The sequence below is a fragment of the Marmota monax genome, unplaced genomic scaffold (genome assembly GCF_021218885.2).
Source record: "Marmota monax isolate L192 unplaced genomic scaffold, Marmota_monax_Labrador192_F-V1.1 WCK01_AAM20220418_F8-fsc00012, whole genome shotgun sequence".
NCBI lineage: Eukaryota > Metazoa > Chordata > Mammalia > Rodentia > Sciuridae > Marmota > Marmota monax.
The window spans coordinates 6744703-6759565 of record NW_026695227.1 but is presented as its reverse complement, the minus strand read 5'-3'; the positions used below and the strand labels follow the sequence as shown (position 1 = coordinate 6759565).

General features: G+C 36.2%; 1 protein-coding gene across 3 annotated transcripts in view; it reads right to left on the bottom strand.

Annotated features, from left to right (window-relative positions):
- Pik3c2g (phosphatidylinositol-4-phosphate 3-kinase catalytic subunit type 2 gamma) overlaps nucleotides 1-14863 on the bottom strand; it is a 385322-nt gene that overhangs the window by 81838 nt on the left and 288621 nt on the right. For all 3 annotated transcript variants that reach the window (XM_058576231.1, XM_058576230.1, XM_058576232.1), the window contains one exon: nucleotides 8537-8646. In XM_058576231.1, the coding sequence (XP_058432214.1) occupies nucleotides 8537-8646 (110 nt within the window). The remainder of the gene's footprint in view (nucleotides 1-8536; nucleotides 8647-14863) is intronic.

The following is a 14863-nucleotide window of genomic DNA, read 5'->3' as shown; positions in this document are numbered from 1 at the left end:
TTGTCCTAATGAGAAAACAATCCAGTAGATTTAGTGGGAATTCCCAGGTGAAGTAAAGGAACGAGGATCTTTTAATTTAATTTAAGACAAAAATCCTTTAATTTTTACATAGAAATAAACATTAAGCTGAAAAAATGTAAAAGATATTTCTAGATGCTGACGAACATAAGAACATAGCCAGTCTTTCCTTCCTCCGTCCTTTCTTTGTTTAGAACTTGACTTTAAAAAACAAACTTAAAGGTCTTTGCTGTTTTCTAAGTTGAGGTTTCAAGTCTTCAGAATTCATGCTACAAAGTCAGTGAGTCTTAGGTAAATGTCACTACCAGACCCCACCTGCATACCAACAAGAATTCTAAGTTCCGCAGCTTGATTACCAATAGGTCATTCTTATATCTTCTCATGGAGGCACTTCACAAAAGTTGGCCAAATCAAAGCAAATGGAATGAAGGAACCAGGGAAGGCTTGATGGCTTTGTCTTATAATCTATAAAGTAATATGCCAGTGAAATGCTATTCCAGATTTCTGTCCCTATGCTCAAAGCCAGCTTATTTTATTGATGATATTAAAGTGAAATCCAATGCAAAATAAGAAAATTAATGTACAACAATATAGAATAATCAATAGTGGTATATGGCAGTATAATTAAGGTTATAAAAATCTTTAAAATATAAAAAAATTACTTAAAAATATAATAAATTATTTTAGTCTAGTTGCTTGTTAAGTCACAGGAATATAGCAGCCGTAGGCAGTGCATAGATAGGTTCAGGAACACCAGTGTGGACTAACTGGTACACAGATCTGTTAGACAGATAACAGCTATTGTGAAATGGTGCCATCTGGACTATTTATCTTATTAACTAGTGATTTTTGGTATCCTTGGTAGTTACATTAAACTTTTCAAAGCTTTTAACCATTAGATTGATACTAAAGAGTTTAAAATATATATTTTTTCAATCCTGACTCAATATTTAGACAAATTAGGCAAATTGCAAGTGTAACTTATATAATTCCAAACCAGAGATTATTCTAGTGCAGAAATTTAGAACAGCAACCAAGCTATCAAACATCATAATGAGCATGACCGACCACACAAATAGGATGTAAGCTACCTTAAATGCTGTTATACCTGCAGGTAGGAAACAAAAAGGTTATAAAGTCAATAGAGTTCAGATTAGTTATTATGTTTAAAAGATAATGACCTTCACAATGAAAGAAATCCATTTGTTTTAATTTGCTTTTCTCTTTTAATCTGCTTTCAAATTTTAGGGAAAGTTGGACAGCTTGTTTTTTTAATTCCTCTTAAGTTCTGCTTTTTTTTTTTTCTGTGTTTATTTCTGCTGATATCAATAACTATGTTAAGGTAAAGGAAACCTTGACCTTTATTTGTGAGACTACAACCATTTATAAGAAAACAATTTAAAAACTACTGAAATAAATTTAAAAATTAATTATAAAAGATCCCAGGGGTCTGCATCTCTGTCCAATGGTGTTTTTCTCAATTTTGAAAAGAAACTAGGTATAAAGCCATTGAACTATGTTTTGATACTTTTGAGCGCAGTCTTTTCTCACTCTTGAGCTCTGAGAAATGGACAAGGAGGAACAAAGGGACACAGGATTTCTGGCATTTTTTTTTCTACAAACCCTGTGTAGCTTAGGAACTTTGGCTCCAGTGTCCATGGTGTGGATTCTGGTGCACTCTCAGTGGATGTCACCAACATGTCTTGGTGTTTCATGGTGGTGTGGATTGAGTCACTGAGTCTGTTCTTCCCAGTGGCCTATCCTAAGACTTATCTCTAAACAACATTCAGAGAAGTGATGTAGGCAGTTCTTTGTGAAGGGATGGCCCATGAGAGAACTGGGGCTGGGCAACAGAATGCATGGTACCTCAGCAGGAAGAACTCTGTCCAAGAAGGAGAAAGGCAACTAGGCAAGTCAATTAGACTGCCTGATTCCGGAATTTCTACTGTAGAACACTGGTCAACAGGTAAAGAGAAGTAGAAAATGATAAACTGTCTATGTTTCCATTAGAAACAAGAAAGATCCTATTATTTTGGGGGGATTTGTTAGGTTGAGTCCATGGCTATAGAATCTTTGGTTCTTGCTACTGAAAACTTCACTAATGTAATTTTCATTAAGTTTGGGGTTTTGCTTCACTTCAAGCTGGCTTCAGTTTTAGCTGAAGAACGGTAGATATTACATTTACTGTTGTGGTTTGGATGTGAGGTGTTCCCCCAAAGCAAGAAGGTTTAAAGGAAAAATGTTTGGCTTTGAGAGCCTTAACCCAATCAGTGAATTGATCACCTGATGGGGTTAGTTGAGTGGTAATTGAAGGTAGGTGGGGTGTGGCTGGAGGAAGTGTGGGGGGCTTGGCTTTGGGATATATATTTGTATCTGGCTAGTGGAGTCTGTCTTTCTGCTTTCTGGTCATCACGAGAGCTGCTTCCTCCGCCATACTCCTCTGCCATGATGTATCACCTCACCTCGAGACCTGAAGAATGGAATCTGCTGTCTATGTACTGAGACCTCTGAAATCGTGAGCCCCCATATAAACTTTTCCTCCTCTACAATTGTTCTGGTTGGGTCTTTTTTTTTTTTTTTTTTTTTTTTCTGGTTGGGTCTTTTAGTCACAGTAGTGAAAAAGCTGACTAAAACACCTACTGAACCAGAGAATCTGTGTGGCAGATTTTGTGTATATCTGGGAATACATGAACAATTTCTAATTTTTGGAGAAGGAAATAGATGACGTGAAAAGCAATCTGTGTGTGTGGAACAGGAGGAAGGCAGCAAAGCCTATGCTTAATCATTCCAGTCTGGTTTGTGAAGTAGGCTATCTGTTTCTAAGGACAGCTACCCCGAAGTTTGAGAGTGATTGAAATTTCTGAAATAACCCGTTTGGACCGCATTTTAATGGATGGTTTCTTTTGTTGCCAAGCAGTGGGTTCTGCAGAGAAATTCTATGAGAGTATCAATTTGCAGGGGACTGAGTCATGATACCTTCTTGATTCTATTCAACAACATTCAGCTGTAAGGGGAGTAGGAGAGACTGCGGGAAGCAGAGAGGAGTTGAAAATGATGTGAAAAACTTTTGTGGCCAGCAAACCAATCTTATTTTCATTTTTCTTATAAATACCATTAATTATAACTTTTAATGCCACACAGTATAACATCCTCTAAAACTCTCATAATTAGCTCTTGACCCAGAATGTATGTGCCTAAGAATGAGAATCCTGTACTGTTTATCATGCTTTGAAAGACAGAAAAAGTCATTTCCTTTCTTTAAGTCTCAAATAGGGCCCAGAAGGGCAGCCTGTTCCTGTTAATTCTGAAGTAAGGACTAGAGCACTTAGGATAACCACACATGCTATGTCTCAGGTATCTTAGACCTCACTTGTGAGTGCCCCCCCCCAGCTCCATGAGCTTGGTAGGGGTGAGGGGGTGGATATTTGGTTTTATTTTTATCTGTAACATAGTATCCACATTAGAATTAAAATGTCATAAAGTACTTTCAGCCTCTTATAGCAAAGCAAATAGTTTTAAAGCAGGGAATTTCTCTCTCTCTCTCTCTCTCTCTCTTTCTCTCGAGATATATATAATATATATATATATATATATAATATATATATATATATATATATATATATATATATACATACATACACACACACACATACATATATAGTTATATAATATATATTGGCTCCACACCCACGAATTCAACCAATGACAGTCAAAAATATTTGAAAAAAATTGCATCTGTATTGACCATGTACAGGTATTTTTTTCTTGCTATTATTTACTAAACAATATAGTATGACTACTATTGGCATAGCATTTGTGTTGTTTTAGATATTTAAAATAACATAGAGGTAGGTTAGAGTATATAGGAAGATGTACATAAGTTATATGCACACTGTATACCATTTATAGAAGGAATTTGACATTTATGGATTTTGATTATCTTTGGGAAATCATAAAGCAAATCCCCCATGAATGCCAGGGGCAACAGTACATGCATTTTTAAACATTTATATGAAACATGAATATTGTGTCAAAGTTGCATTATTGTTTATAATTAACCTAGATAGTTTTTCATTGTTTAAAGATTTACAGAGAAGTACTATATAATTTATTTATAATTTTAAAATATACAAGGAATAGGTCATAGAAAATTTTTTTCAATGGTAATCAAAGGCACTAACAATGAAAGTTTCCTGACCTTCTTTAACAAGTTGTTCATTATGCTAGGAGGATTGTGTGATTGAAAAGATCCTCAAAACTTAGTGTGTGAGTGAGTGTGTGTGTGTGTGTGTGTGTATGTGTGTGTATAGACAAAGAATTTAGAGAATTGAATAGACACATTATATGCACATTAATTCCTATCTAAAATATAAGTATGCAGTTTAGACATTAGGATAAAATACAATGCTGGGGCAGACTCCTAGAAGTTGTTATGGTTTGGATTTGAAGTGTCCCCCAAAGACTCGTGTGTTCAAGGCTTGGTCTCCAATGCAGCATTGTTCAGAGTTGGAGCTTTTGGGAAGTGATTGGATCATGAAGGCTCTGACCTCATCAGTGGATTAATCTATTGATACCTGAATGAACTACTAGAAGGCAGTGGCAACTGTAGGAAGTGGGACCTGGTTAAAGGAAGTAGCTCACTGAGGGTATGTCTTGGAAGTAGGTCACAGGGCTTTGTCCCTGCTCCCATCCTGTCTTTGCTTCCTTACTGCCATGAGCTGACAGTTTTCCTTCTGCCACATCCCTTCACCAGGATGCTGTCTTTCCTCAGGCCCAGAGAAACAGTGCAGCTGAAACCATTAGCCAAAATAAATCTCTAAGTTGTTTTTCTCAGGTATTTGTCACGGTGACAAAAAGCTGACTAACACAAAGGTTAAGGGAGAACAAGTCTCAGGAGATTTCTCTGAGAACAAAAGTATATAATAGAGGCTCAAGCTATTTGGGAACAGGCCAAAGTAGAAAAAGCAGAGAAGGTAACTGCCAGGGAGTCATTAGCCATGGCTCCAAAGGCAGCAATTATAGATCTTGAAATGCCACAACCAGGGCACTCCAAGTGGTGGCACAGAGGTGATATTTCTGGGAATGGGCTTCTGTTCTCTGCCGAGGATTGTGGTACTCACACCCTGAGGATTAGTGCCTGAGAAAGGGTGAAGGATGCCTCATGATGAAACTGCAGCCAAAGCAGCCTCTGAAGAACTTTGAAAAAACTGTGGTCTGGATTGCGAAGCAGCACACATGTGAGAGCTTGCATACAGAAGAGGGGATTTTGAGCATACAGACTATTGGTCAAGACCCTACATTCTGGAGCATTTGAATCGTGGCTCTGGTTCCTTCTGGCTGTGTCTTTGGGAAAATTGGTTAACTTCTCTGGAGTCTCTATTCACTAATTTAAAAATGTAGATTAAAAATATTACCTTATAGGTTGATATGACAATTAAATACCTTAACTATGAAAAGAACTTGGAGCAAGGCCTGGCACATCATAAGTATTATATTAGATGTTAGCTATTGTTATTTGTCTTTCTATACTTATACTTAAGTTTGGATGTTTAAATTGCATTTTCCCTTGTATTTAATGGGCTTGTTTCACATTCAGTCATGAGGGGGTAGGAATATGTCTCCTGCTTTACTTGGAAGAAATTGATGTAACTGACCAAGATATTAATTGACATGTAGGATAGTATGTAACTCAGTTATAAATTTAGTACAAGATATGACATGTTCTGTCGAATTAGGGAGGAAAAGAAGATCAATGAGTTACTGGAATAATGACATGTTTCATGGATGAAAGTACTAGTTGTCCAGATATCAGGGATGGGTGGGACTGAAAGTTATCAGAGACACACCCCCTCTAGAAATATTGTGATTCTGTATATAAATTAAATAGATAAAGGAAGAATGAATGTACATTAGGAAAGATCTTCTTTAAGAATAACAGAAGGGGGCGATATACCTTGAGAAGACGATTAGGTGATGGGAGCCTAGGAAGTAAGAGCTAGGAAATGGAAGCCAAGTAATATTATTAAACAGAAGAATAACCTGCTGTGTTTACAGAACAAGATGCCTTTTAAGTCTGCGATGGAGAACAAGTTCTTTCTCTAAAAGTGTTCTATAGAAAGTTCTATAAGAAAGTTTAATTTGCAGAACATATAGCATAACATCCTCAAGTGTGACGAGTAACTTGGCAGAGGTATGCAAGTGGGATAATGAGGTCTAGCTCATTGCCATGAAGTTACTGGCTTAGATCTATTCACATTGTCTCATGTCCTGGTCCTCTTAAATTGGAAGAGGAAATGAGTCACCCTAGGCAAACTGTCCTGTATCCAAGACTGTGCTCTCGACACATCTGGGTGTGTCAGATGAAGGAGAGAAATGAAAAGGGACGGGACCCTGGCAGACAAAGTCTGTTTGCATTCTTCCTTTGACCAGGGCCTGAAAGACCTTTTTTTCATCTGAATCAATATATAGCTTTTCTTGATTTCTAAGTGGCAGGAAAGATGATCAGCAAACTGCAGTACTGTAATTGTCTAACTAATGATGCATCTCAAAAATAGGTCCTGCAATCCAACTATCCATTTCCTTACTTTACCCTTTCTGACCTTCTCTGTGTAACTCCTCTACCTCCTTCCCTGGTCCCACTGACATGTCTGTCATGCCACAAACCATTTTAAGAAAAGGAGTTCCATTCAGATCTTGGGATAATCTGAGGAGCTATTTTTGGAACCATGCCAACCCACTCATGTTGGATGGAGTTATTTGGACTGGGGGTGGGAAGCTGGAGTGAAAGGAATTAATTCCTACTGATGTGGTTCCTGGAGCTACCTTGAGCTCCCAAGACCTCTAGGCTTAGTGTTGAGTGTCTTCCTGTTCCTCCTGAAGCTAGATGGTGACCCTTTCTCTGAGTTTTCTCACACAAAGTCCCCATCCCTATTTGTTGAGATAACTTGGGATCTCTTGATCTTTGAAACAAAGGGTCTAAAATGCCTATCCAAGTCTTAAAGCTAATGTCATTGACTGCAATCATTTGTCAATATTTGAGATTTTTGTTAATGTAAATAAACAAATTCTTCTTCCAGATATAACTGTACTATTAAAGGACATTTTTCAAGACTATAAAAAACTTGCTGTATTTTCCTATTGAATCTAATGGCAGACTTTTTTTTTAAAAAATACTAGGTATTGAACCTGGGGGGTATAGCCATACTCTGCTTTATCAGTCAGAGTCATTGTGATTGCAGGCAGTGCCACTGTGCCCTGCTATAATGGTAGAATTTTTACAAATCTAATTAGGTAAAGGGAAGGTTTTAACAGGAGCTCTGTGTGGTATTCCTTATCATATCATATAGCTTCCAATATTAACTTCTGGAAAAACCTTTGACCAGAAAAGTAAGACCTGGATTTTAGTCCTATTCTGCTTCTTCTGTTAATTGTGGCAACATACCTAATTCTTTGGATCTCAGTTTTCTCATTTAAATGTTTATTATTAAAATACATGAAGTATAAAGGCTCTTCCCAGCTCTAATAGTTTTTGATTCTGTCACATTTCTTCTCTTCAACCACAAGGGTATGAAGTTAACGAAATGGAAACCTCTGAGACAAGTAAAATTGCCAAGTGCACAGGACATCCCCCATGAAGCCTTTCTACATCCTTGGATTAGGGAGAGAGTCCTCACTGTACATTCTGAAAGGGGAGATAAAAGATCGATGTTGAGAGAGGTTTTTATAATTATTATTTTCTTCAAAAGCATACATTCCATTATATGTGTTTATAAATTTTTGGCTGAAAATATTAGAATGATTAAAAATTAGACAAATAAGTTTCACTGTTAAGAGGTTACAGGAAAAAAAGAATGCTGTTTTTCTCTACTTAAACTGTTTACTGAGACAATTAGAACTGACATTTATTGAATACCTAAAATAGACCAGGAATTATGTTATGCATTCAAAAAGCAAAGTTCAAAAGGATCTTATATTATCAAATGCACTGCCCTTTGGACAATGATTTTGGGTATAATTGATATTCATAGTATTCTGCCTAGACTGTTACCTTGATGTACAATAGTGTTTTCCCAGACTTGCTTAGTAAAAAATAGATTAAAAATAAAAGATAGTCACAGGTCTTTGACCAAATATCCCAATGTTTGTATTGTCTTACAGATGAAAGTAGTAAGTCCATTTCTCATCATAAATCTTTTTTTTCTAAATTGTTTTTCTGGACATAGTTCAAGTAGAACAACCAATCTATTTATGTCAGCCCTTGCTCTTTTCAATGACCTCTTATTGAGCAATCTGCTAGATGAAGGGCTGGTTAGCAAACAATAACTTGCTACAAAAACACTGACTAAGGCCTGCCAGGCAGGCATGCTGCTCCACTCTGTTCTCTGGAAATTAGCACCCAAGCTGATTCTAGAAATGGCAGCTTCATGAAATTATTGCTTTACCAGAAATCACCTTAGATGTGGAACTTCTGTCTGACATGCACACTTATGCACACTCACACATTCACAGCTCATCTTACTTGGTAAAATGGCTTGTTGCTTCCAGGTCTGTGTCTTGTGGACGAAGATTATCATACACATATTTCAGGTCTTGGATTCCACTTAGCTCAGGCAGTCCTGCATGTAGCATCTTTGTAACAATAAAATCCAAAAACCAACCAACCAACAAACAAACATACAAAAAGAGGAAATGCAGAAAAAAAATTAGACTATTTGTTTTATTCTGATAGGCATATAAACATAAGTTTGCATACAATGGTCTTCAATTTATATATGGGAATGAATGTAGGTTCATGAGTTTTAGTGGTAGAAGCAATAACAACAATAATAAAAAGAATGATTGTAATTGGCAAAATGCTCATAGATTAACAATTTAATTTTATTTTCCTAGTAGACCAGTGAAGAAAACATGAAAATCCTTTTATCCCCATGTCAGAATTTCTGGATCCTCCACTTTAAATCTGAGTGATCTTGAGAAAGTTCCTTAACTCACTGAATTTCTACTTTCTCATTTCTAAAGTAGGTATAAAAATACCCAACATGTTCTGGGAGAATCAAATGGCTAATGAATGAGAGATACTTTTGCACATTTAAAAATATTACACAAAACTTATGTAATATTGTGCATTTTAGAGAAGATAAATTTCATCCCTAGAAAGCTGCAAGTGGCATGTCCAGTTCAAATGATGTGTAACAGCGGAGTATAACACTGTTATACTCTGGTGCTTAGTCCTTTCTTTCTTCATGACTCCGTGGCTCACTCTTACATTGCAGTTTTCCCCAGTTGAATGGTGACTATATTTATTAAAGATTATTAAGTAATGAAATAATAAGAATAAAATTGAACAGGTATTTTTCTGCTAATCTTCAGAAAAGTACTTTGTTTACCTTTCGCTGTGGACTGAAGGGATAATATTCTCTTTAGTTGTAGGCAAAATTCTCAGAGAAAAAAAATAGGTCTTTTTGAAACAAATTTGAACTTTTTCAAGAAAAAGAAAACTATTTTTCAGGATCTCTATGACTAAGATGATAAATGATTTCCTGTTCTGAAATAGAGACAGTTTTACAATGAGAAGTTAATCCTAATAATCAAGGACAAAGTGATTACGTGGTTGTGGTTGTAGAGGAAGGGTGAAGTTGTATTTGATTTGATGAAGTTTGAATGAGAAAAATGTGGGTTTGAAAATGCTCTTCTTTCCCACAGTCCCCACCCAGGTTGAGGGAACAGCATGTATGGATGTACAAAGGAGACCAAGATGTTTTTACTCTGCTTGCAAAAAGAAATCCAGGAAGGTTTTCTGGAAAACAGAGAATTATATGTCTGATCACCAAGAGATGGGGATGAAAAAACAAACAGGGTAGAGAATTTTACAATATTAAAGATGTGTGCCATATCCTAAAGTAAGAGAGATGTTTTTACATTTGATTGAAAGAACTGACTCTGTTTCAGAAAGATCACCATGGTTGTGTATCAAAATTCATTAGGCAGGGTCCACGTAAGAGGATGGACTAGAAACTGGTTTGGAATGGAGACATTACTGGATCTCAAATATATGTAGAAAGTAGAATTGGGAAAACTGATTGATTGAATACATCAAGAGAGATGAAAAGAGTCCAAAGCACACAGCTGTAAATATAGATTTGGGAATCATTAGCACAAAGTTGATAGCTGAAACCACAGAAATGGATCAGCCAGTCCTGGAGAGTTGCCAACTGCCTCTCCTCATGGGCGATTGGGTGGCATTTCAAATTCACCATATCTAAATTTGAGTCAGTTCTATAAATCTTTCCACCTTTTTTCCTGTTTCATATCTCCATTTACACTGTCACCTTTGTGTAGCTGACAAGAAATTCATATTTTCTTCCAATCCCTATTTTTCCTGATTTTCATAGTCAATCACTTAATTCTATGAAAAAATTTCAACAGACTCTGGGATGCATTCCCCTGTGTTTCACTGCGACTACCAGTGTTCTAGTTCAGCTCTTTATCTTCCTTTGCCTAGGTTTCTTGAATAATTTCTCGAACCCTTGAATCTTTAATCCCATAAATTGATTTATCTATCTAACATCCAAGAAGGACAATGGTACTGTCTTCTCTATAAACAAACATACTCCTCTTATTTTTTAAGGGTCTATGTATTAAAGTATAAACCTCATTCTGGTCATAAATGACTTTTATAATCTAACTGCAATATCACTTCAACCTTGTCTTTTCCTACAGAGGCCTCCATCTGTACCACAGACTAGGCACACTTGATCACATCCATTTCCAACACATGCTGTACCAAAGCTCTTAAAACTGCCATGGATACTTATATACCTCCCCCAACTCCTAGTCAGTAATGCTTTTCCTCTCCTTCCTTGGCTACTGAAAATCTTTTACAGTGCTCCACTTAAATACTTCTTCCTCCTTGTAGCATCACTGATCCTCTTGATGAGGTTTAATTACTGCTATCTTTGTACAGCAATCATATCTTGGCTCTACCTTTCACAGAACTAATTCCTAGCTTTTACTATGTGTTGTTTATGAAGGTTTTTTTAATGTTAGATTTTAAGTTTTTTGAGAGCAGAAATTGAACTTTTATTCAGTGTTAATCTATCTATATTGCTTAGCATGGTGCTTTGTAAATAGTTGGAACTTCATGTATGTCTGTGGAATAATGCATGAATGGGTGAATGAATAAATGAGTGAATAGAAAAAATTCCAGATGCTATTAGGCTTTGAAAACATGCTACTAGCAAAGTCAGCACTGACTGACTACTAAACTTACCAAAATCAACCACAGGGAGACACATTCCCAACAGCAATTAGAATCCAGATTAGGTTTTATCTCATCATCTCTGTACTTAGAGTCCTAGAGACATCTGCGTACTTATTGAAGCAGATTTCTTTTTTTATCCCACCATGATCATTCATTAGCTAAAAACAGGCTTCTTCTCTAGCGCTTATGTTGGATTCTAGTCTTACTTGAATACCCTGAATTGACACCTGCCTGGCCAGGACTCTGTCAAACATTTCTTTTGGAAGGTAGGTGCTACGTTTACTCTTTCCTCTGCCTACACAACACACACACACACACACACACACATTATAGTGCATCCAAGCACAGACTGTCAAAGCAGATGCATTTCTCTCTCTCCCCATTTGTCCCTGAGTAAAGGTGGCCAGTGCTAAGTTTGCCATTAGTAATGTTTCCCTTTCTTGGAGAGGAATGGAGGATGTGGGTGTTGTGATTGAACCTTACAGGGTGCTGATGGCCCCTGGTAGCTGAACCACTTAGCCATATCTGTTCTCTGCCCCCTGGCAATGTGGTTCAAGTGCCTCCTGGTCTAGACTGCATGGGCAATTTCTGTAACTGACTACATGGGCAATTTCTGTAACTGGGGCAGTAGGGAATGGAAAGATCAGGTAGAACAGGCATTGGACAGATGTAGATGATGACTAGATAAGTAACTTTTCATAAGGACAAGAGCATTTTTAAAGTTTCTATTTCTGTTCTTGTCCTACTAAGTCCAAATCTATTTTTATAGCTTTGCTTAGAGAGGTAGGCAGTCTTCCCTGCATCACAGAGAAACTAGTAAGATTTCTGCAGGGAAATATCTGATATAATAATGGGTGTAATAAACATTTTAAACTGGGTGAATGGTCCTTGTGTTCTTTTGGAGTCTTTCATAATAGTTGATATTGATTTTTTAATGAGAGAAAAGCTGATGAAATACAGGCTTTTATGTAAGTGAATTCAGCCACTAACACTCTTGGGTCTCCTACAGATGTTGCTTTTAAGTAAGATGGGAATTTCATAGATTATTTTTTCCCAGGAGGAAATAAAGAACACTGAAAATATCTGTAAACCTGCTCTGCTCTCTGCTGAGGATGAGTCAATAACTCCAGAGTGAACCCACCAAATACCCGTGGCTAATAACACTGGGTACTGACCATTCATGGAAGATAGAATTTATGGCCCATGCCAAGTATATCTCAAGTTGTAAATGGGCCATGGCTTATTAGATTGAATTATTTTAAAGGAATTTAACACCACAAGAATCAGCTTGAGACAGAATTGAGGGGAAGGTAGATACATGCATAAGTGAAAAATAATCTTTCACAAATTTAAACTTGTTTTTTATTTTATAAGAAGGTTTACCAGAGAACCTGTGGTCCTGAAACCTTCACTAAATTCTTTATCTATGGAGTCCCATAAGATATACCCTTGAGAAAAAAAGAAAGGAATTTAAAAGTAAATGATCAAAAACTGAGGAAACAGCACACTGATGTTTTATATTTGTTTATGTGTTTAACTGGTCCAGATTGCTTCTCTTCTGTTTCAGTTTAATAGTCTAAATCAAAGATCATATGCTTAATCTGAATTAATACCTTCCATTGTCAACACTTTTTCCTTAGCCTAAAAGTCAAGCCTTGATTAAATTAGAACATAGAACAATTTTTAAAATATATTATATACCAGAAACTTGCAAAAACTAAAGTATTTATGAGGAATTATTTTGAATAAATACCATGTATCTATTTCCTTTATATGAAATAGCTTTACATATGGAATGACATTAATGATTATTTAATAAATTATAACACATTTTGAATCTTTTTTAAGGTATGTAGAAAAATTTATTAAACAAGAGAAAAAAAACCTATATTTTGAGAGGTTGTCCTTTCATATTATTTAACTTGCTAAATTGTCATCCAGCATAATTTTAGTGTCACCTGAGAAGCTATATTTGTGTTTTTCTGCTTTAGGTATATTTTTGAAATGTCTCTGGTAAGGCAGTTGGTAAAATTTGGAATTACTCCTTTTATGCAGTTGTTTATAGCATTATAGACATTTTGAAATGCTGGACACCTCATTTTCTTGTATACACAATTTTAGCTCCCTTACTAAATTCAAAAAACTTTAAACTCTGACTAGGTCATAAAAATCGACATATCATTTACAGTGTCTGTCATACAGTAAGCATACAGGAGCTCATGGATTCATGAATTGATCTTGCTAAAGTCTAAGGGGATATTAGAGTTGATACTGCCTCTATGTTGGAGTCAAGTTCACGGACTTAGTCCTTGTTGAATTTGCTTTGTGGTATGAACTCAGCTTATTATAATCTGTAAGCCATCCCATGCAGCACCATGGTCTGATAGAACTGGGAGAGAGAATACAGACTATCGGTATGAATCATTGGCTGTTTTTGGAAATTCAATTGGAAGACTCTGGAGATGGTCAGAACCTTCTGTATTCAGTTTACATAAGAAGAAACCAAAGTGTCTTTTTACATGAAGGACATGTTTCTAGTATTTTTAGAAATCTTTATTTTTCAAGGTAGAAAGAAGTACAGTGGCTATGTTGTTTGAAAGTTAAAACCAGACTCCAAATTGTTGCAACAAAGTCAACATTTATTCAGTAGGACTAGCTAGAATTTTTCTGTGATGATGGAGGATGTTTTTATATCGGTGTTGTCCCATATGGTGCCACTTGCCACAAGGCTTATTGAGCATTTTAAAAGTAACTCATAAAACTGGGCATGCTGGTGCCTATCTGTAATCCTAGTGACCCGGAAGACTAAGGCATGAGGATCACAAGTTCAAGGGATCCTCAGCAATTTAATGAGACCCTGTCTCATCACAAAAAATAAAAGAGAACTGTGTATGTAGCTCAGTGGTAGAGTCTTCCTGGATTCAATTCCCAGTACCAAGAAGAAAAAAAAAGTTGCTAGTGAGATTGAGGAACTGAATTTTTAATTTACATAATAATAATTTAAATTTAAATGAGATTAGGTTTAATTTGACCAGAGGATACTGTACTGAACAGTGTTCTTGTAAAGTAACAAGAATTTAGCATAATAATATTATCCAATTGAACATTACTATGTGACAGGTACTATTCTAAATGCTTTATATTAGTTATCAATTAGGATTATTATGAATTTAATCAATTAGTATCCATAAAGCATTTACAACAGTGCCCGGTCTGGGCAAAGTATTCATTATTAGATCATTTATTCATCAACTCTACAAGGTAGATGCTATTATCTTCATTTAGTAGTATTTTTAGGATTAGGTAACATACTCTGAGGAATGGAATCTGTAAAATGTCAAGCTAGATTCAAACTCAGGGAGGCCCAACCTCTAACTCTATGCCTTTAATAACATCTAGCAGATTTATTGTCCTCTGAAAGCTTTTAACCACTTTGAATTGACTCTATGTCCCACACTGATGGACCGTGGCATGCTTCTCTCCGACAAATTGATGCAATTACTGGTGTGTATGTTGTAACCAAGGGAATCACATCCTTCTCCCAGAATATCTTTCTTTCAGGCTACCCCCTCCCATGAAACTCTT